At 58.3% G+C, this 22,310-nt stretch overlaps 2 protein-coding genes across 15 annotated transcripts in view; both read left to right on the forward strand.

The window, feature by feature from the left end:
• Positions 1 to 22,235, forward strand: SLC35E2B (solute carrier family 35 member E2B). Of its 14 annotated transcripts, none has more exons than XM_027110504.1 (12): positions 9 to 941; positions 6,142 to 6,337; positions 11,389 to 11,521; positions 11,727 to 11,791; positions 11,951 to 12,015; positions 12,221 to 12,348; positions 13,980 to 14,100; positions 14,798 to 14,860; positions 15,047 to 15,100; positions 15,394 to 15,466; positions 16,521 to 16,666; positions 18,236 to 22,235. In XM_027110504.1, exons 5-12 carry the CDS (start codon positions 11,987 to 11,989, stop codon positions 18,471 to 18,473), a joined length of 852 nt encoding a protein of 283 aa, XP_026966305.1. In that variant the 5' UTR covers positions 9 to 941; positions 6,142 to 6,337; positions 11,389 to 11,521; positions 11,727 to 11,791; positions 11,951 to 11,986; the 3' UTR covers positions 18,474 to 22,235. The 14 variants fall into 14 exon arrangements, with proteins under 14 accessions (XP_026966296.1, XP_026966299.1, XP_026966297.1 ...); XM_027110502.1 differs by having other exon boundaries at positions 10 to 941; positions 11,880 to 12,015; XM_027110495.1 differs by lacking the exon at positions 18,236 to 22,235 and adding an exon at positions 16,901 to 17,349 and having other exon boundaries at positions 1 to 941; positions 11,389 to 11,791; positions 11,880 to 12,015.
• Positions 18,681 to 22,310, forward strand: part of CDK11B (cyclin dependent kinase 11B) — a 21,402-nt gene continuing 17,772 nt past the window's right edge. The window contains exon 1 of the mRNA XM_027110483.1: positions 18,681 to 18,924. The gene's annotated coding sequence lies outside the window, so the exon portion shown is untranslated. The remainder of the gene's footprint in view (positions 18,925 to 22,310) is intronic.

A 22,310-nucleotide genomic window follows, 5' to 3' on the forward strand; every position in this document is an offset into this window, starting at 1 on the left:
TCTATCTTTCCTCTTCTAAAGGAGGCGTGTTGAGGCTAGAATTTCTGTCCCTTGAAACCAAAACTCGGAGGGCGGCCCCTTAGGGACTTATAGGTCCACGAACTGGTCGCCCCTCCTGGGCCGCGGTGGTACGGCCCGGAAGGTACCAAGGGGAGGACGGAGGGGGTCGCCGTCTGGGCTGAAGTGGTACGCCAGAGGATATCGCGAGGGGGCGCCATCGCTCCCCCCCCCCATCTGGGCGGAGGTGGTACAGCCCGGAAGGTGTCAAGGGGGAAAACCGCGAGGGGCGCCAGCCGAGGTGGTACGGCCCGGAAGGTACCAAGGCCGCGGGGATCGCCTTCGCCCCACCCCCGCCTGGGCTGAAGTGGTACAGCCCGAAGGGTGCCAAGGGGATGACGATGGGGGTCGCCGTCACCCATGATCACCACCCTCGCCTGGGCTGAAGTGCTACGGCCAAGAGGGTGCCAAGGGGACGACAGCGGGGGAGAATCAACCAGTAGCGTGGCCCCTCCACCGGCTCAGCAGCGGCGGCAGAGAAGCCCAGACGCTCAGGACAAAGCGGAACGAGCCCCGCGGGCCAGCGGGGAGCCGTGGCTGGTTTCCGGCGCGTCACTTCCAGCTCATGGCTTCCGGGGCCGGTAGCGGCACTTCCGCCCCGCTTCGCCCCGCCCCCGTGCCCGCCCCACCGCCCGCAGGGATCGGGGTGGGGGTGGGGTCTGTTTGGGGCCCGCCCACCGGGCCCGACCCGCAGGCTTTCGCGCGGGGAGCCGCAGTCGCCGAGACGTGGGCGGGTCGCCGTGTGGAGGCGGGGGCGACGGGGCCCCGGGTGACCGCGTCCTTCGCCCCGGCGCGCTGAAACTCCGCCCGGATGCGGCTGCGGGTACCGGTGCACGTCCCCGAGGCTGCGGGGCCCGCGCGGCGTCTAGCCCGGGGACTTCTCGGTGGGTGAAGCGCTGAATTAAGCTGGCGGGGTGGGTCGCCTGCGGGGGTCGCCCTTTGCGTCTGGGCCGAAGTTCTCCCCACTAGCCACCTCCCTTCCCCGGCCCAGGACCCTCTGCGGGCGCGGCCGCTGGGCCACCCCAGGACCTTGGCACGCGCGCGCCTGGGCGTCCGACGCCGCCGGGGGGCACAGTCCCTCGCGCCTTCACGACCGGTCCGCTCCTTCAGCGTCCACCGCATGGAGTTCCCGCCCCACCTCGCAGGTGTCCGCTCGGACCCCAGGCCTCCACGGCCGGCGCCGCGTTCCCGTCCCGGGTCCGCACGGCGCCTGAGGCGGGGCGGCTGGGCACAGGTGCGGCGGGGCTTTGGGGTCTCCGGAGCGGGTGGGGGGAGCCGCGCCCGGGTCGTGGGGGTGGGCTGTCAGAGGCGGGATGGGGGGGGCACAGGGTCGGGTGTCCTTGCGTTTTAGCCCCCCCTCCCGCCGATGCCCCCCCGAAGTGGGGCATGGCCTCCGAGCGGCAGGTGCAACCGCCTCCGAAAGAACCGGGTAAAGATGCTCCGTCCGATCCGGAACCAAAGGGCGCGATCGCCCGCAAATTCATTGCAGTTGGTGTCTTTCTATGCAGGATTTTAGAAAACTGGAAATTATATAATGACTAACATCCTGCCGGGCGCTGGTCCTAGCGGACTGTTACTTTGTAAATTGGAGTGGGAAACTCCCAGTCAGGCCCAGAGCTAAGACTTCATTGTAGTCCTCAGGTGACTTTCCTGTAGCGGGTTTTACGGGGCCTGTGGGGTCCAGGCAGTGCCCCCGCCCCACCGCCCCAAGCTCATCTTCTGAAGCCTTGAGGACCTTGCTCACCTACTGCTGCTGTATAAAAAAGAGAGAGAGAAAAAAAAAAGCTATTTAGAGGCAGACTCTTTGTTTAGTGGCTTAAAGTTCTTTGTTTTTTAGTAGAGTGCAATGTACTTTACCAAAAATCTTTAAACTTGTAAGTAACATTGTAAAGCAGAATAAAACAATATTAAACAGCATGAAAAGGAACATTAAGGGAGGGAATAGGAAAGTTTTTACATTACAGAAGTCCATTTTCTTTTTAAAGTTTTTTTTTAAATTGAAGTACAGTTGATTTACAATGTTGTGTTAGTTTCTGGTGTACAGCAGTGATTCAGTTATACACACACATTCTTTTTCAGATTCTTTTCCATTCCATTACAGGTTATTACAAGATATTGATTGTAGTTCCCTGTGCTATATACAGGTCCTTGTTGTTAAGAAATCCATGTTCAGTGCACATAAATTAGAAAATGAAGAGGAGCCCAAACGCAAACGAAATGTGAAGGACCTGAGATTCTGCTCCCAGAGCTGGCCACAGTTGGTAACTTCGCCTGTGTGCTTCTGAACCATTTGTACTTTTTAAACGGGAACATACTGTGCAGAGGGCTTGTAACTCTGCTCTCACTTAATCTATGACAAATCTATTTTTGTCAAAACTTGCAGGGCTACAGTGTCCCATTATGTGACAGGGTTTGTTACAAATTTCTTATCTGACACTTGGCTAGTGTCAGCTTCTTAGTCTTAAAAACAAAGCTTTTTAACATCCTTGTATGTACAATCTTGGGCCTTTGTTGGATTATTTCTTTAGGATAAATCCCTGGAGGTGGAATTTCTGAATTAGTGTATAAAATTTGTAGACTTTAAGTATATTTTGTCTAAACTGCCCTGCTGACAATTTGAACCAACCTAGATTTCCTCACCAGGCATTTGAGAACATCTTGAGTTGTTTGTTGGAGAACAGGGACTCTTGACCCCAGGCTGACAGGCCCTAGAATTTAAGGGTCTACGGAACTGGATGGGAAAGTTGACATCTTCATTTTCGCTAACCTCCACGCAAACTTCCCTTCGGTGGAGAATGTGCCGTGGTGGTCCTGCCCCCCACCCCGTTTCAGAACCAGGCACCCTCCCCGTGGGTCGTGAGCCCGCGCTGCAGGGCTGGCGGAGGCTGGGCCGTTCAGGCCGTGGGAGAGGGGGCTCAGCGCCTGCACGTGACGGAAGTGTCACAGGTGTGCTTCTCACTACGTGTCGCTGACCTGGTTTCCTTTCAGTCCCACGTGTGCACCCTCTTCTGAAGACAGCTCTAGGCAGGAGTAAAGTTAAGAGTCAACCCTGGCCTCGTGAGCCACCTACTCCGTGCTGGGTGGAAAAGGCTACGTTTCGGTTCTTGTTATTTGTGCTATAATCTGAGAGGGCAATAATTCAGACCTTTGTCACCAAGGGCCTGGGCGGGGAGCAGTGCCCCACGAGCCCTGCGTTCAGCCCTGTCCGCCCTGTTTCCAGGCCGACCTGGAAGGTGGGGTCAGTTTTTCGTTGTCAGATTGGGGCCGCTGACCTTCGGTCTTTCGCAGGATGAGAATTGCTTCTCGTGGAGGCACCTGGAGTCACGGGGGCTGAGAAAGAAGAACGGGCGGTGGAAACACGAGCCGGAGCTGGGGAGGGCAGCTGGGGTCTCCGCTGGGCTGGCTGAGCCACACCTGCTGGGCTCTGGGCCGCTGACACCTGGCCGCTGCCGGCCTCCATGCGCGATGCCCAGCACAGCCGCGCGGGGCTTCGCCGCAGCCAGGAGCGGGCCTTCTGCTCAGGATCGGCGCTGCGGCCGGTAACCAGTGGTAAGTGCTGCGGTCACGTGCCCGCCCACCATCCGGGCAGAGAGGGCCTGGCCGGCCGTCAGCCGTGGCTATTGCAGGACGTTTCTCGTCCTCACTCCTGGGCCAAGTCTACAGCACACGTTCATTCTCCGATGGGTGGCCGGTCGCACTTCCCAGCCGTCATGACGGGCACTCCCGCTCTGGACGCTCTCGCAGGACTTCCCTGGGGGAACCTCGAGAGTGGAAGTGCTGATGTGTAGGGTGCGCAGGCGCGTAGCTCTCAAGAGGCTGCCACGCCATTTCCGCAAGTGCTCGTACCAGGCGCCCCGTAGCCGTGTCTGGGGGCCTCTGGATCCACACCTTCCAGCAGCTCTGGGTGTTGTCAGACCTGATGGTTTTTGGCAGTGGGGGTGGGTGGTGTGTCCAGCTGCCTGACCGCTGGTGAGGTCGACCCCCGTGGTGGGACGTGACCTTGCCTCCCTCCCCGCATTCTCGCCTTCTGTAGCCCCTCCCCTCGAGGCCGGCCTTCTAATGAGCTCCGAACAGCAAACCAGCAAACGAGAAGGGGACGAGGTTACAAAAAGACTCGGGCCTCCTCGGGTGCTTTCTCTCAGCCGTTCCAATGCAGGCCAGGTGCCGGCTGTGGGCGGCCCCGCGGAGGGGTCTTCCCCCAACAGCTGGCCGGGGGTTGCGCGTGTGGGCTTGGGAGCAGGCGCCCCGGCCTTCGGGTGAGGCCTCGGCCCCTCCTGCCATCGTGACGGCCAACTGCCCAGCACAGCTGCTGCCAGAGTCCCGACCAGAGAAGCTTGCGGGGTCGTAGGTGTGTCATTGCTCTGTGCCGCCGGGTGTGCGGTGCCGCGTTACACGGCGCTGGAGGGCTGATAAGCATCCTCTCTCGTGCTTATCGGCCGTTTGGAAACGCTCTCCTGCGCTGGTGCTTTTGCCCACATTTCCTATTAAGTTGTAGGAATCCGTTCCCTCTCCTTTGTCACGTCCTAACTGCCTCCTCCAGGTTGTCGCTTTGTCATTTAGTGTGTTCGTGTTACAAGACGTTATAGTGCGTTTCGATGGCACAGAAGCTCTTAGTTTAGCCAACACAGTCTGTTTTATTTATATTTTCCTTTATGGGCATTGGTTTAAGATATTCGTTTTCAGGAGTTCGCTGCTGGTCCAGTGGTCAGGACTCAGCGCTTTCACTGCTGGGCCCGGGTTCAATCCCTGGTCGGGGAACTGAGATCCTGCAAGCTGTGTGGTGCGGGCAGAAAAAAAAAGACACTCTTTTCCTATACCAGAATCAGGAATATATTCTCTTACATTCTCCTCTAAACGTAAGGGTTTACACAGCTGCATTTCACAGACAGGCTGCGCAGGTTCAAGCCCTGAACTGTGGCCAGAGGCCGTTTCCCCACTTCATGTGTCTCACACGGGTGACAGCGTCCCTCCGCAAGGGTTGTTGTGAAGATTCATTGAGTTAATATGTGTGAGATGCTCGGTCAGACCCTACCTGCTTCCTAGGAAGTGCTCTGTGGGTGTTGCTAATTGTTATTTGTCTAGAATTGTGAGATCAGGGTCCAGTTTGTTTTCTCTGGTGTGGATAACGGCCATCCTAGCATCAGCGACAGTGGCCTCCCTTCTCCAACGAGCCACAGCCCCACTCTGTCTTGGACCAGAATTCTGCTTGTGCGGAGTCTCTGGGCCTCCGTTCCAATTTGTTTACTTGTTTCTGCGCCGATACAGCACGTGACCTGGAATCCTCCTATCTGGATAGGCGCCTCCCCCTTCTCCTCCTTCTTCAAGGAAGTTTCCTGTCTTCTCCCCTTTGGACCTCCATCGAGTGCCCTTTGTTACTAACACGTACCTTGTAGGGATACACTTTGAGACTAAATATTCTGTTATTTCTAAATTTTCACCCAGCCCGAGTCGATTGTTAGTGTGATCATGGGCATGGTCGCCAAACGGAGATTTTCTAATTGCATCAGTCATCTGACTTTGTAACAGAAGGAAGTGCTTTCTCCTTTCCCCGTTTAGTGATCGTGGTGGATGTGTGGCTTCTAACCCTTTGCTATTATTTACTTTCTCTCTCAAACTGCATCCCTCACGCTGGCCCCTGTGTCCTTCTCATAAGTCCCCACCCTCTCTCTCCTTCTGACCCAGTTCCTGCCCCAGCCCTGGCATCAGCCGTTCCTCCAAGGAGGCTGGTTCAGCCCAGCAGAGAATGGGGCTTAGGAGCCGGCTGTGCTGCTGGGGGCGTCCTTGCCTCCAGGCCTCCCGGGGGCGGGGGGGCAGCGGCCTGCACAGGCGTCCTGCGGCCACCCCTCCTTCCCCGCAGCGCACACCCTTGTCTGCCGCACCTCGCCTGCCTGGGGTGTCGTCTGGAGCCTGCGCGTGTTCTCCGCGCCGCTGGCGCAGTTACTGGCCGGCTTCCTGCCCTTCGCTCTTCAGTGGGATGACGTTGTTCACCCGAGTGGTGGTTTGGTTCGGGTAGTTCTGTCTGTATTGCACGTTAGAGATTTTTGGTTTTAGAGATGTCATTGATTTGATCATTTTTGGTTCCAGAGGGCGTGAATGTTGAAAAGGTGCGTGGCGTTGGCAGGATCTGCGCGTTGTGGATGCTGTAATGGTCTGCAGCCCCTGGCCTGGTGTCCTCTGCCGTCCATCCTCCTCTCCTCGGCTTTCGACGCCTGCGTTTTCTCACCGTCAGATCTGCACCTGTGGCAGGGAAACTGCAGCGGTGCCGGGTTCAGCGCCTCAGGTCAGGGAGACATGGTGTCTGTCTCGTTCCTGGTGGTTCCCACTTTGGTGGCTCCATGGAGGGGCATCCGCTCGTTTCTCCGGGGGGTAAAGTTGTGATTGACCCTGGTCACCAGTTAACACCTCGCAGGGAAATAGTCGGAGGACACCGTAGTTTCATTCAGCAGTGGGACGTTTCCTCTCTAGTCTTGCCATGTTTTCATCCCGCTGATTTATTCCTGACAGTTTCTTCGTCTGTTTGTCTGCACGACTGCATCCTGTCCATCTGTCCCTCCTGGAGCAGCCAGGAGGCGGTTTCTCCCCCACTGGCAGCCTGCGGGCCAGGTGGTCTCTGATCTTTGATCCTCACCTGTCCTCAGGCTGAGTCGTGGAAGCTTTTCCCCAGGCGCCTTGCCTCTCCTTCTGGTGGCTGGGCTGTGGATGGGGCCGCTTTGGCCCTTGTGGGCTGTGTCCAGAAGCAGGACCCCCGGTCACGTTGGTGGCTGCATCCTTGATGCCCGCCACCTCGAGCTCCCCGTGTGCTTCTGGGGGCCTTCGGAGCCTCCACGTCAAGTCCTGTCCTGAGTCGGATCTTCTTGGGAGCCCGGGGCCCCTGGTGAGATTTCCACTTCTGCCACCCTGGTCTTGATCCCCAGGGACCCTGTTCTGGTGACTTTCAAAGCAGCACGTCCTGCTTGCCGGTGGGCACTCGGCTCCCCCTGCCCCGTCTCCTGCCTTGGCTCAGCTCCCAGGCCACTGAAGGGTGACCAGAAGCTCGGGCTGCTCAGCTGCTTTCTCCGTCAAGGCCTCTCCTTGGGGCCCTGATTTCTGTCCTCAAGGTCTGTCCCGTGCCTGTTGAATTCCCCAGAGAAGGGTCTTCTGGCATCCGGCCTGGAGGGCCACCCGCCCTGGTCTCTGCTTTCCCTGCCACCTCGGCCTCCATCACAGCCCAGGGGCCTCGTTCACTGCCTGGTCTCCGCCGCTTCTCTGTAGTGGCCCCTCCTTATTCCAGCCCCCCGGCCCCACCCCCGGAGCCGCTGGAGGAGCCCTCCAGGCCTCAGACCCCCATCGCCTGACGAAGCAAAAGCAAGCAAACAACTAGGAACCCTGGTGTGACTTGGGGAGTCTTGTCGAGAAGGAGCAAGACAGGACCGTCCATTCCCAAGTTGATTTCATCTGTTTGTTTGTTTGGGGGCTGGGCCACGCGGCTTCCGGGATCTTAGTTCCCCGACCAGGGATTGCACCCCGGGCCACTGCGGTGAGAGCGCAGAGTCCCAACCAGTGGGCCGCCAGGGAAGTCCCGTGATTTCACTTTTTAAGACATTCAAAGCCCTTGTTCTGACTCCAGAGGCATTTGGACTCCTTCCGGAAACTACACACACGGAGGCTGCCGACCCCTCCTGCTGCACGCGAAAGCGGGGGGGGTCTGCCTGTCCCTTGGCTGTCGCGTCCTCGGTCACCAGGCTGGGTGGGCTGCTTGTGGGCTGTCGATGGTCAGGAAGAGGTCACGCGCTGGAGGGAGCCTGAGCATCCGTCCTGGGCTCCCTGGGCCCTGCTCTGGACGCAGTGGACAGCAGTGCTGGTCTGTGATGGAGCGCCTGCTGCCTTCCAGTCCGGAACCTGCAGCAGGACACAGAAAGCTCCTGGTGCCACCTGAGACCAGGTCACCAAGGGCAGACGGTCCGGGAGGCTCTGGTCTGAACAGGCATCTGTCTCCCCAGGTGCTGCCTGGCTCTTTTTCATGTATAAATCCTCAGCTTTCGGAACGGCCTAGAAAACAGCGCGACGCCCGCCATGCTTGCCCGCTTGCGTCCCCTGTCCTTGCGGCCCAACCCAGACCCACCCCACCCCCAGCTTGAGTTCCCAGTTCTTTGCTCTTAACAGCACTTTCTGTGCTTTTATTTCTAATGACATGTTGTGTCTGGACACACTTGAGTGCACTGGTGGCGCTGTGTCGTGTGTCTCCTTCCGCGACTCGGCCTCAGCATTGCCGACGGCTGTAAGGTTTGCCCATCACCCATCGCCCGTGTGCGGCTTCCCTCTGCCCGCTGTGGGCGTCCATCCCCACCCGCTGCCACATGCGTCCCTGTCGACAGGCGCCTAGGTTCTGTTTGGCTTTTGTTTTGCTGCTGGCAAAAAAGTGCCGTGTTGACCCCATCTGACGGATGCTCTGTCCCCGTGCCATCCCGGCCACGGGCTCTGCTGACTCTTTCTTACGTTCCCTGTCACTTGCGGTGACTCCTGAAAGGTCCCATCCCCACCGTTTCGGTCTGAATCTGTTTGCGTCTGTGCTGCCACCTGCTTTCAGCCTGGGACAGTCGGGAGGCACTGGAGCCTCGTGTGCTGGGTGGGCGGGTGTGTGTGTGTGATGGATTCTGCTTCTTCAGAGGCCGCCAACACCCTCCACCCTCGGGGCAGATGGAGCAGAACCTCCAGGGCGGGTAAGGGTACAGCCCAGCACGATGACCTCGGGGGTCGTGGGTGCCCCGTGGGCGCAGACCCAGCAGAAACACAAGGAACGACCTGCACAGGACGGACGTGGTGGACAGTCTGGGGCCCGGTGTGGTCAGCAGTGGGGATGAGTCCCTTGTGGCTTGTTCATCCAGTGAAATACCACACCGTCACCAGGTGAGCGGCAGCTGTGGAACTGCACGGACCCGTCTTTGTTTCAAAGCAGCTTCTTGTTGAGGAAGGAGAGCGGGCGAGCGGGCGCCCCAGGGCCTCGGGGCTCAGCAGCGGAGCTCTGGCGTCGGGCCAGAGCTCCTTGAGCTGCAGAGAAGGAGGCGGAGGCCCGGCTGGCGGTGCTGCCTGGGAAGCTGTGAGTTTCCCAGACGGAAACCGAGTGGAGAGCGTCGGGGGAAGCGCCTGCACCTTGCCTCCAGCCTCGTTTTGTGACGAGCGAGAGGAAGGGCGATGGGGCCCTCCCCGGGGGCTTCTGGAGCGTCACCTCGCCAACAGGTTTGCTTTTGGGGCCTCAGCGGTGGCGTCGGGGCTTGTGTGACAAACACCGGGTCTGGGGCCCTGAAGAGAGGGGCTTGGCGCCGTCGGTGGGCCTGACAGGGGCTCCCTTGAGAGGCAGAGCCCCCGCGGCCAGTGGGAGCTGTGCCCTGGGGGGGCCCGGCTGCAGGGCTGGGCATCCAGACGGGGTCAGCCAGGGGCCCGGGGGTGGGGCGCCATCTCTCTGCTCTCGGGGATCCCGAGCCATACACGGGCTTTGTTCCTGTGTTTTCCGTCCACCCGCAGCTGGGCCCCTGTTCCCAGCTGGGGGTCAGCACGGGCTCCCCATACCCCCGCTGGGCCACAGCCGGTCCAGCCCACGGAGGTGCAGCTCCCAGCAGGGTGTGGCCCAGAGAGGACGGCGGGACCGGGCTGGGAAGAGGAAGGAGGACGGGGCGTTAGCGGAGATCTGGCCCCGTCAGCGCCCAGAGGGCTCGAAGGGCTCGTGTGTCTCGCGGGGGCAGTGGGGGCCCACGGGAGGCCCTCGTGCATTCATCGTGGTCTGGGGTGCGTTTGGGGAGCTGCCCTGGTGTCCCGAGGGTCGGGGTGCATGTCAGGCCTGGGTGCCCACCGGGACCTGGTGCTGCTGAGCTTGTGGGGTGACCGAGAGCACTGGGTGGACACGGGGAGCTGGGGGGCTGCTCAGCCAGGAGCCTGGCTTCAGGTGGGGTCAGGGAGTCACAAGTCTGTCTGGGTCACGCATGCCTGGAAGTTAGGTTAAAGCACAACGGGCGCCCCCCGAATGTCAGCGTCGGAGGGACGAGGACATAGGCAGCCAGCTTGGCTGCCTAGAGGTGGGGGCAGGGGGCTGGGAACTGCGGTTTGGTGTCACTGAGGAGGAGTGGCCAGGGCTCCTGAGCTGGGCAGGTGGTCGTCACTGGGATGCTGCTTAAAGCCAGAACTGGGATTTCCCTGGCGGTCCAGTGGTTAGGACTCAGCGCTTTCACCACCAAGGGCACGCATTCAATCCCTGGTCGGGGAACTAAGATCCCACAAGCTGCGTGGCGTGGCCAAAAACATAAATTAAGAAAAAGAAGGGCCGGAACTTGAAGCGTTCACCCACCAGCAAGCGGGAGAGACCGGGTCGGACTTCGCCTGTGATCTGAGGGGGTCTCTCTTGAGAAGTCGTGGCCACAAGCCTGAGCGCCAAGCAGGTGTGGGTCTGTTGAGGGAGGATCACCCTCTCCTGGGCACCTGCAGAGGCAGTGCCCATGCCCGCTCCAAGGCCCGCCCGCCCTCAAGCCCAGGAGGAGGTCCCCTGGCCGAGGATCTGTGCACGCAAACAGCCCCCTCGAGCCAGCGGGCCGCTGACCCGCTGAGAGGCTGAGGGTCATACTGTCAGGGCTTGGGTGATGAACTGTTGGACCGTGAAAGAGAGGATGCAAAGAAGGGATCGAAAGTTGAGAGAAACAGGCCAGTTTGAAACGGTAACAAATAGAACTCGAAGAACGCAGGGGTTGGAACTCAAAACCCGATGGAGGGACAGAAACTCAGAGTCTCTGACGGGGCAGGTCAACCCTCCCACAAAGGACAACTCAGAACACTGGATGAAATATTAAGAAGTTGGGTGAGGGCGTGGGAGAGCCAGCCTGGTGGGAAGAGCTCCGGGCGAGGGGGCCCCTTCCTCAGCGGCTCTGGTTGGTCCCAGGGTGGGTGGGAAGGTGCAGAGCACTTGTGACAGCTTCCGGGGTGGGGGCGGAGAGCCCAGGCCTCAGCCGAGCTGTGGGAGGGCAGCCTGGAGGATGAGCTCGAGGCTGGGCCGGTGCTTGGGGGGTGCGGGGTGCCCTGGGGGTGGGGCGGGGCTGGAAGAGGCAGGGGTTGGCAGGTACTGTAGAAGGAGTTCCGGCGGGATCGGCTGGAGGGTCAGGTGTGTGGGGAGGGAACGGAGGCCGGTAAAGGCTTTGGTCTCAGAAACTTATTGGAAGACAAGTCCGAGCTGTCGGGGCGCCCGCTCCTTTGGGGCTGGAAACAAGGCCAGGACCCCGAGTTTGCGTCTTGAAATTACTCTAAGTGGGTGATTAAACTCGGCAGGACCTTAGCCGCTCACGCAACGCCGTCCTTTCCTTCCCACTCCAGCCCGCGCCCCGCCCAGTGCCACCTGCATGGCCGCTGCCTCCGTCCCCGCGTCCCTGCCCTGCGCTGCCCGCCACCCCTGAGATGTCGGCATCCGCTAAGCCCGCGGCCCTGGCAGAGCTGGCTCCGGGCCCCAGTGAGAAGCCGGGGGGACGGCCGCTCCTGGCCTGGGGCCCCGTGTTTGGCCACCGGAGTGAGAAGATCGCATTTGGCCAGAGCGAAGGTGGCCCCGACGAGCAGGTGCTCACGGTCACCGTCACCGAGACGACCGTCATCGAGGCGGACCTGGGCGTGTGGGGTGCCCGCGCCCTCATCTACCTCACACTCTGGTTCTTCTTCAGCTTCTGCACCCTGTTTCTCAACAAGTACATCCTGTCCCTGCTGGAAGGGGAGCCCAGCATGCTAGGTACCCCACCGGGCGCTGGCGGCGGGATGGAGCTCCTGGCGGGGCGGAGCCCCTCTGCTCAGCTGGCGCCCCCCGTCTCCTCCTGCAGGGGCCGTGCAGATGCTGTCAACCACACTCATCGGCTGTGTTAAAATATTTGTTCCCTGCTGTTTGTATCAGCACAAAACCCGGCTTTCTTACCCTCCCAACTTCATCATGACCATGTTGTTCGTGGGTCTCATGAGGTAAGCAGCTAACGTTCCTGGTTGAGGGACTGAGTTTTTTACACGTAAAACACTTCCCCCTGGCTGACTGCTACCATCAGGTGATCCTGGGAGGGAGGGGGCCGGGCGGGGGCGGGGCAGACGCGCACACCCTCTGGGCTCCTACCAGGTCTGCCCCGTGGCTGCAGAGGCACCAACTCATCCCTGTGGCGCTGTTGACTCTTAGGTTTGCAACAGTGGTTTTGGGTCTGGTCAGCCTGAAAAATGTGGCGGTGTCCTTTGCTGAGACGGTGAAGAGCTCGGCCCCCATCTTCACTGTGATCCTGTCCCGGACCGTCCTGGGGGAGCACACCGGTGAGCAGCCTCCAACGCCCGGGCGCGCCAGCTCCTCCGGGGGCCGCTCCCACCCACGTCACCCTGGAGCTCAGCTCCCTCCACTTCCCTCCTTGTCGTTTCTTAGCCTCAGAGGCCCGGCATGGTAGGAGCTGGGTGAAGGAGTGACAGGCAGGTAACCTCGGTGCCATTTCTGTCCCAGGAATCTGCCAGGCGCCCCGGCCCCTCCTCCGCACCCCCTCCTGCCCTCCACTGTGGCTCCCCAGAGCTCAGCAGACGGGACTTGTTACAAATTTCCAACCTGGGCTGCGGGCACGCGCTGCCAGCTGCACACGTCCCGGGCTTTCCCGCCAACCGTTTAGAGAGTGCGGTTCCGTGAAGACAAGCAGAGTGCAGACTCGTGGACGTGACACGTCGTGTTTGACCCCGGGGGTGGGGGGCGCTCACAGAGGGAGACACGTGCTTGCTTCAACTGGCAAAATGACAAAAAGGTAAAACAAGGCGGCACCTGCCTCAAGGAGAGAGGAGGATGGGGACGGACGGGGCGCAGCCAGGCTTCTCGCAGACGTGCCCTTGAAGCCGCACAAACGCTTAGGTGATGGTAAAACAGCATCAGATCAAAGTGTAAAAGCGATTCCTAAAATCGTACTCGGCAGGAAACAGCCTGACCGCACGTCAAGCTTCACCGTGCAGAAAGGATTTATCTCAAGGGCCTTAAAAGCATCACACTTTGGGCTCCAGCTGCGGTGGGTACGTGTGTAGAAAACCAGCTGTCTTGCTGAGAACAATTAGGAAATCTTGATAAAATTTAGCAAAAAAAAGTCTGTTGGGGAGGCGTTGGAGAATGATGAAGGTGCCAGGACTTGAGGGACCCCAAGGTTTGGGGTCCCCAGAGGAGTGACGCCCTGTGGGTCAGCCCCGGCAGAGCCCCGAGTCCACGAAGGCGCCTGCCCCCTGGACGGCCTCCCAGCCATGGCCCCTGCGTGAGGTCCGCCATCCAGCAGAGGCCTCCTTCTGTGGTGATGCTCTCAGCCTCAGGCCACGTGGGCCTGTGGGTTTGCTGTGTGGACAGCGCTGTCCTCGGCGGGGGTGGGGGCTACGGTCATCTGAGGGCTGCATCTCTGCTCCTTTTTGCTGAACACGAGAGGCTAGTCCCCTCATCTGCTTTGAATTTCAAGATAAATGAAATGCTGTCTGAAATCAAAGCAGCGGTACCACGTGAAGCTGGATGCCCTGTGTGCAGAGTGACGTGATTTTCTGTTGCACCGAATGGTCTTAGCCTTACCTTCACATCAAGGCTGTTGGTTAGATTTCAGAACGAAGGCAGGAGCGCTGGACACTCTGAGGGTCTGGGGCCTCCCTCCTCTCCCAGCCTTCCCTGGAGACCACCCTTCACCCGACTCGTTTTGCAGATGAGGGTTCGGGGTCGGGGGGTGGGGTGCAGGGAGCAGGGCTTGGAGCTGGTGGCTCTGGCTGCCGTGCCCCTGGCACCTGGCTCTGGAGCGGGTGACAGGAGGCATGTGCTATATTTTCCGTCCAGCGAGAAGAATCAAACAAAGTGAGCGTGCAGAGCACTCCTGGGGCGGGGTGGGGGGTAGCCCGGCCCGCTGGGGGGCGCTGCAGCCCGGCCCCTCTGTGCTGTCGCTCCGCAGGGCTGCTGGTCAACCTCTCGCTCATCCCTGTCATGGGCGGCCTGGCGCTGTGCACGGCCACCGAGATGAGCTTCAACTTCCTGGGGTTTTCGGCCGCCTTGTCCACCAACATCATGGACTGGTGAGTCCCGTGCCGCGTGGGGTTCCGTGTCCCGCAGGACGGGGGATAGATGTCACACCCCAGTGGCGGCTGAGCCGTCTTGCTGACACCTCTGCACAGCCTGCTCTCTCAGCGTCACCACTTCTGAGAAAAGAGAGGAAACAGCAGCAACACGGTATCCAAGGGTTTCTTCTTGCCATTACTTCCAAAGAGAAACAGGCCCATCTGGAGGGTTTGAATTTGAATAATACAGCTGAAAAATGAAAAATCACCTTTCATTTCATTTCTCACACTTTGCTGTGTTTCCTTCAGCCTTTCCCAGAAACACAGTCCAGCTCACGTCGTAGTTTGCATATCGCCTGTTAACTCCGAGCACAGGATGGTCTCCAGAAGCCTCCTCGCTCACCTGCAGACGCTGCAGACCTCGTGACTTAGATCTGCAGGAAACATCTTCACACGGGTTTCCCTCTAGGTTTCTGACGGGCCTGCAGCGTAAACCCCCAGGAGGGGGACAGGGCCTGTAAACCTGTGCAGCAGGCTCGTTGCTCTGGTTTAAGCCCCCTTGGCCAGAGCTGCTGTGCACCCAGCGTCCAGGGAGCAGCGTCGTTCTTCAGAATGCTGAGCCCTCTGGCTCCAGGGAAGCTGGACGCTGTCTGGTCTTCCCATTGGCCACGGCGGGCCTTCCCGGCCAGCAGTTTTGTCTCTGTTTTTTTCCCAGGGTCTTCCTGTGCTCACACTGTCTGTTCCGTGGCCGCTGCCGAGCAGAGCTGGGTAACCTCAGGCATGTCCTCAGCCTCTGAGGCCTCAGGTTACCCATCTGTGAAAGGGGCAGCTCAGCCCGGCTCACAGCAGACGCCAGGGCCATCCCCAAGGAGCTGCCGTGTGTCCCTGTTTCTGGAGGACAGGGCGCTTCGGCCGTGTGAGGTACCATCTGACCTCTCGTAACCTCTTCTTTTCTTTATTCTAGTTTGCAGAACGTTTTCTCCAAAAAGCTCCTCAGCGGGGACAAATATAGGTTCTCGTAAGTGTCACTGCTCCATGGAGACCAGACCACCCTGTGCCCTGACCCCTCCCATTTCATGGTGCCTTTAAAAGAACCTTGTTGAAACTTGGGAGAAAACCCCACCTGTTTCCAACTGCCCCTTGGCCGGCTCGTTTGAGGCTGCCTGTCACTGTCCCGTGGCCGGTGGGTCGCCTGTCAGGCCCGGCCGTCCGTTATCATCTGGGAGGAGATAGATTAACTGGGGCACCCTGGTTCCGCGGAGGGCGAGGGCGGGGTGAGGCGGGGAGAGGATCAGGCGCCTGTCCCCGCAGGGCCGCGGAGCTGCAGTTCTACACCAGTGCAGCAGCCGTGGCCATGCTCGTCCCGGCCTGGATCTTCTTCATGGTGAGTCCAGCCCTGGTGCCTTCCCAGGTCAGGGCGAGCCCCGGGCGCCGGGCGTGCTGAATACAGAGGCCGCCACGCGCCCAGGGGGGTGGGGGGGACCGAGCGAAGCAAACCCGTGTGGGTCCTGTATGGGTCCGGTGCCCACAGGGGCCAAACCTCAGCCAGCGGGTCCCGGAAACTTTGCTGTGAGCGTTTTTAGGTGCACTTTTTTGTTGTTGTTTTTTGGCTGCACCTCAGGGCTTGTGGGATGTTAGTTCCCCGACCAGGGATTGCCCCCGGGCCACGGCAGTGAAAGCACTGAGTTTTAACCACTGGACCGCCAGTGAATTCCTGCACTTGTTTTTTTTTAAATTTATTTGTTTATTTATTTTTGGCTGTGTTGGGTCTTCGTTGCTGCACGCGGGCTTTCTCTAGTTGTGGCGAGCAGGGGCCACTCTTCGTTGTGGTGCGTGGGCTTCTCATTGCAGTGGCTTCTCTTGTTGCGGAGGACAGGCTCTAGGCGCGTGGGCTTCAGTAGTTGCGGCACGTGGGCTCAGTAGTTGTGGCTTGCGGGCTCTAGAGCACAGGCTCAGTAGTTGTGGCACACGGACTTAGTTGCCCTGCGGCATGTGGGATCTTCCCGGACCAGGGCTCGAACCCGTGTCCCCTGCATTGGCAGGCGGATTCTTAACCACTGCGCCACCAGGGAAGTCCCCCTGCACTTGTTTTTTATTACTACTGTTATTTAAAAACATTGTGACCACTGTTGAACAAGTCCCAGGGCAGAAGCTTATGAAACAGAGAGCAGTATGTCCCCCAGCCCCTCCCAGGCCCGCTCCTGGTGGAGCTGCTTCCCAGACGTGTCTGCGTGGGCACAAACACGCTCCTGTGCTCACGCGTGTCGTGGGATCCCGTCAGTCCTACAGAAGCACAGGTGCGCGTCTATGCACACCTCTCTTTTTAACACACGTGGAACTGGGCTGTCCTGTCCTACGGCCGGGCTCCAGCGTTGCGCTGGCCCCTGGGCTGGGGTCTGGGTGTCAGCACCGCGGGCGTCCCTCTGGCTCTGGCGCAGGACTTGCCGGTGATCGGGAGGAACGCGAGGAGCTTCCGCTACAGCCAGGACGTGCTGCTTCTGCTGCTGGCGGACGGCGTCCTCTTCCACCTGCAGAGCGTCACAGCCTACGCCCTCATGGGGAGGATCTCTCCCGTGACCTTCAGGTAAGGACCGCACCTCCCAAGAGGTGAGGTGCCTCCAGGTCACGTGCAGAGGGGAACGCTTGCCATCTAGACGTTTTATAAGAGGTGTTCGTGGTTGTGGAATCACAAATGTAGCGATCGCTGTGGTCACAGGTCGTAATTACTAGGCCGTTCTGTATTGGTGCCGTTTGAAACGTGAACAGGAAAGTCTGTGAAACAGATCTTTAGGGGAATCCCCACTGGGATTTTGTGCAGAAGCAGAAATCCTTGGAGTGGTGTGAGTGTACTTCTGCCCGAAACAGCACTGTCCGTGGAATCTCCCGGGATGACGGATTGTCCCGCTTCTGGGCCGCCCAGGGTGGGAGCCGCAGGCCACGTGTGCTGCTGAGCGCCTGGGGCGTGCCAAGTGCCACGAGGAACCAACGTCTGACATTTCTCTAACTTTAATCAGTTCACACGAGCAGCCACACGTGGCCGTCGGCTCCCTGCTGGTAACTTAGCACTGAGCTCAGGTCTCACAGGCTTCTTCTCTGTAACTGGGCGGACTTAGCGAAAGCGAAAGCGTGATTTGACACCGGAGCATTTTCAGTAACAAATAGAAAGGAGTCGGCTGAGGTTGCCAGCAGGCCTGGAAATCCATGCAGTGATGTCAGCGGGTCTGCCCGTCAAGTTGTCGTAGAAGCCAACGGGCCTTTGTCCTTTAACTTCAGAACTGTCACTGGAGAGCGGAATTGTACCCAGGAGTGATGGCAGCAGGTGCGTCGCTGCCCTTGGGCCTCCCGGGGTGCACGCACCCTCTGCCCGAGTCCTGGAGGGGAGCTGCCTGCTGATTGCTGAGGTCTCCTGAAGCTCTCGCTGTCACAGTCTGTCATACGGTCCTGTTTCCATTTAGGGCCAGGAATTATATCCACATACCCCTGAAACTTTGTTTTTCAGTGATTGTTAGTTGACGGTTCAAAAAAGGCAGAAAACAGAAGACCAGTTCTTTTTTATTTTATTAAAAAAATTTTTTTTGGCTGCTGTACGGGATATGGGATCTAGTTCCCCGACCAGGGACCAAACCTGGGCCCCCTGCATTGGAAGTGCGGAGTCTTAACCACTGGACCACGAGGACAGTCCCCAAACCAGTTCTTTTTAAAGAAAATAGCTTTAGGTAGAAAAGTACAAAAATTAAGTTTAAATTGTCCTCAATGGCAGCCCAGGAGACAAGCCCTGTCGTGTTCACTTTATCTTCATGAGGTCCCAGCAGTGGCTGAGCAGGGCTGTGTCACTTCCCAGATACTCTCCCTAATGATCGGTTCTCTCAGGCGCTCTCAGAGGAACCTTCCTCGTTCTATGGAGAGCACGCTGCAGTAGTGAGGGATCAAATGTCATGATAGCTATAATGTACTTAGAAATATTTCCGTCAAAAAAAGGACGAAGCAAAATAAGGCAAAACGCTGAGTGTGAAGATGGGACTCGGCTTTTGGTTGGAAGTGTCGCTACTTCTCGGTGACCTTTTTCCTAGTAGGAAGGACCCCAGCATGAAAGAGTGGGGTTAGCGGAGACGCCTTCGGCCCCCGCCGACGTCCCCACTGTCCTCTCCCGCAGTGTCACCAGCACCGTCAAGCACGCCCTGTCCGTCTGGCTCAGCGTCATCGTTTTCGGCAACAGGGTCACCAGCCTGTCAGCCGTGGGCACCGTGCTGGTGACAGCCGGAGTCCTGCTCTACAACAAGGCCAAGCAGCAGCAGCGGGAGGCCATGCAGAGCCTGGCTGCGGCCACCAGCCAGTCCCCAGACAGCAGCCCTGAGCCGCTGCTCCCCCCGGACCCCCGGCCACACCACTGAGCCCCGGAGCCTCAGGGGCGCAGCGCACCATGCCGCTCCTTGCCAGTGGGGGACCCCCTTCGCCTCTCCTGCTCCCTGGATGGCAGGCGTGGGGCCTCTGGCTCCACGGGTCACAGTCCGGGTGTGGGAGGTGCGGGTGGCCAGCCTTTCCCGCTCTTTCCTGGGACGTTCGGTCAGAGCTGTGGGAGCTCGAATCGGGGTCCCAGATGTCAGCCCCTGGGGCACAGACCACAGCTGCCACTGAGCCGTTGCCGAGCCACGTGACAACCTCCTCCTGGCGGCCTCTGCGCACCCCCTGCAGCCAGGCCAGGCCCCGATTCCTCTGTGGGTGACGACCACTGGGGACAGCTGTGAAGCCGGGGCTGCAGCCAGGTGCCAGTGGCTGCCCTCCCCACTTGTAGCCGGCGGAGAGAACCCGCTTCCCCACGCCAGCCGTCGGCGGCCACCCGAGGTACGTCCGGCTCCTCGGCTGTCAGGGAGTCTGTCCGCTGCCCAGACACGGAGGCCACGGCATCGGGGCACTGAGCGGAGAGGGGACAGCTGGGGTGCAGAGACCGGCATTCCCTGCTCCTGAGGATGGAGTGTCCGGCCCCGGCGTCCCGCCCTCCTGCCCGAGGCCGAGCTGCCCGCATCAGCACCACTTAGGGAAGGTCACTCACGGAGCGAAGGCGGCCCCACCCCTTTCCGTGCCTGCTGCGCCGAGCTCCTCACCTGAAGGTCCAGCCCTCACCTGCGGCCGGGGCTCCCCAGAGGCCCAGACGTGGTTTCTAGCCCGAGGCTGCGGGCAGCCCCCCGCGGTGTTTGGCTCAGGGAGGGGGCTTCTGTCCCTTCTGCTCCCCTGGGTGAGAGGCAGGCTGTTCGGAGCGCCCCTGGGGAGCACCCGTCCCCACTCAACTGGTCAGGAGCCTTGCCTTGTCTCATCAACGAGGCTTTTAGGATTTTCCCTCGTGAATGATGAGCAGGACGAGTGTGGAATATTTACTGTTTTTGTTATGCTGCGTTTAAAATGACAGTGTAGGTTTTTAAAAGGAAACACAGGCATAGGTGGCTTATGGAACGCATCGTGTATGCCAGGTAAACCACAGTCGGACCCACGGCCTGGCCCGGCCCGCCGCCTGCAGAGCAGACAGACGGACAGCCAGCCAGGTGTTTGAGGCCTGTGGTGGGCTGAGGCGCCACCCCTCGCTTCACCTCTTGCCTCGCAGCCCGTTGGGATTTCTGATCGGACGCAGCCCCCTCCCTCCCACCAGGCTAGAGCTCTGGGGCTTGTCAGGTGCAGCCCTACTCGGGGCCGCGGGCTGGCCACCTGGCCATCTCCAGCCAGCCTGCGGACAGAGCCACCCGAAGGCACAAATCGTTCCCTGAGTCTCAGGCAGCATTCCCAGCTGTTCGGGGCCTGGGCTCCCTGATTGCTTCTCTGGTTTTCCAGTTGGCTTCTCAGCTGGAAAATATAAAAGAGCCCCTCCTGGAGAGCAGATCTCTTGGAAACAAAGAGCAATAACCATATCTCATTAAGTTCCGCTAACTTTAAAAATCTTGTAATGATGATGGATTAAAATGAGGCCTTTTAAGCTACAAACAACCTTTTTACGAAGCTGACCTCCTGCTCCAGAGGACGGCGGGTCACACGCACCTTCGCTGTGCAGGGGTTGCTCGTGTGACTTTCCCAGGTTTCATCCCTTTCCTCTTTTTCTGCTTCCCCCCAAAACCAAACTAAAGAGGATTCTTTGGCGGTAGCTGGGGTGGCGGCTGGTGCACTGATCTGTGAGGACCAGCGAGAAAGCACCGTTTCCCTGGGGCTGCTGCCTCTGCCCTCAGACTGTGGCCACTGTGCCCACGGCTGATGGGGAGACGTGAACAGAAGGGGTGCATCTGTGGTTGCCCACGGCAGACTGTCATCTGAGTGTTATCAGGTGCCAGCCGCCTGTGTCCGAGTGTTGTTAGGGACCTGGGTCCCTGCCTCCTGTGGACGTGCCCCTCCCTCCACTCTCATCCTGTTTTGATTTTCTAGATATTAGGACCAAGAAAGATTTTCCTAAATTATTAGTAAATGAGGCAGTTTCTAGCAAAGCTGCTTTTGAGACTTCTCCTCATCCCGGGTGGGAGACCACAAAACATGTGCTGCAGCTGCATTCTGTCTGCATCCCCACCCCTAAGTCGTCCACATGTTGGGCGTTTCCGCAGCCTGGCAATGGCATTTGTTTAATAACCGTACAGACATGTTTTTTAATTAACTTTGTTTAGTGGTTTTTTAGTATGTTCTTTTCACTGAACCATCGCAGGTGTGCTCGTACCAGTGTTGACACCGGGTGTTGTGTGTTACATTGGGTCCCTTCCTCCTATGTCTTTGGTCGTCATCCGTGCCTTTGTAAACAAACTCTTGAACCAGGCTTCTGAATCTGGTCATCTGCTTACTTACATTGATACGTAGAGATGTAGTATCCACACTTCTCTGGCTTTCAAGGAAATTTCCACTACTGAGTGGCATAAAAAAGGCTTTTTTAAAAAAGAATTCTGATAGTCATAATTTCCTGCATATCAGCATTAAAATCATATGCCTTGGAAAGCTGAGAATACTCTTGCACAGTCCAAAATGTGTCTTTAATTTGTGAATCAAACAGTAAAAAATTGCTGCACGAGGAATGTCATCCATATGGAGCCATGCTCGTCACCAGCCCTTGAAATACTTTCCCCAAACTGGTGGGCTTTCCCTCCTGTGCGGCGCTGACTGTCCCATGGACGGTCATTTATAGATGGGCCAGAGGGGATCAAAGAAATGCAACATGTCTTTTTACATCTGTCCAGGGGGTGTGCTTCCTGATGCCTGAAAGTATTTTCACTGTTCCCCTGGGTTGGAAAAATTAAACAAAGATGTTATTACAGGTAGAAACTCTCCTCTCTTTTTGCCTTTGACCAACATTGTGCTAAGGGCTCTGTTTTTCTCCAAAACACGTACATGCCCTGGTTGGGACCTCTTTGTTTTCTTAGTTTATAAATAAGAACGTCCCAGCTCCCCTGAAGAGTCTGCCTATTTCTCTATCCTGGCTGAGGGGCCGAGAGCAGAGTCATGAGGTTGTGCTGACCATCGCTTGGCGTACTCACCCTGCAGCTCAGGGTGTAAAACATTCCAGTTTGCTGTCTCTGTAGTATCTCCTCCTCTCCTCCTGAGGGCTGAGATTCTGAGTTTGATGGCCACTGGGTCCACGCCTAGATGTCCAAACTGAGTTGGAAACTGTTCTAATCGGCAGAGTCTTTGGTGTTTTGGGTTTTTTTTTCCAGTTTTCATCAGAGGAAAACTGGCGTTCAGCTGATGTGCTATTTCTAGACTGCAGATGTGTGAGTAGCGTCTGCACCCGCCCAGGGCGGTGTTGTGGGCACCACGTTGCAGAGGGCCACAGTGAGAGTGACTTTCCCACACTGAAAAACTTGAAAATTATATCAATAATTGTCTATATCAGAACCAAATTATATGTGCTTTATACCAAACAAAACTGCGGAGAACTAAAAGCACATCGTGCAAAACGTCTGTAGTGATTTGTATTTCACTTATTTCGGTATTTATGTGATTAGATGAATTCTTTCTAGAAAATGGTGGTTAAATAGCCGAGTCACTGTTAATTCCGCTACGGTAATGCATCGATGCTGTACAGTGAATCCTGCGGACGCCCCCTGGTTATTTTTGTCTAAGTTAAGCCGCCATGGTAGCAACTATCTAGGACTCTTGTTCTGCGAAAGTAAAATAAACGTTCAGCGTGTACTGTTCTCTTCCTCGTGTAACTCCCCAGTGTTCGCGCTACTGAAATGAACAAGGGTGGCTTCTTATTGCCTTCACCCCTT

Source organism: Aethalodelphis obliquidens, unplaced genomic scaffold (genome assembly GCF_003676395.1).
Source record: "Aethalodelphis obliquidens isolate GAN/ISIS:26980383/991018 unplaced genomic scaffold, ASM367639v1 scaffold9, whole genome shotgun sequence".
Taxonomy (NCBI): Eukaryota; Metazoa; Chordata; class Mammalia; order Artiodactyla; family Delphinidae; genus Aethalodelphis; species Aethalodelphis obliquidens.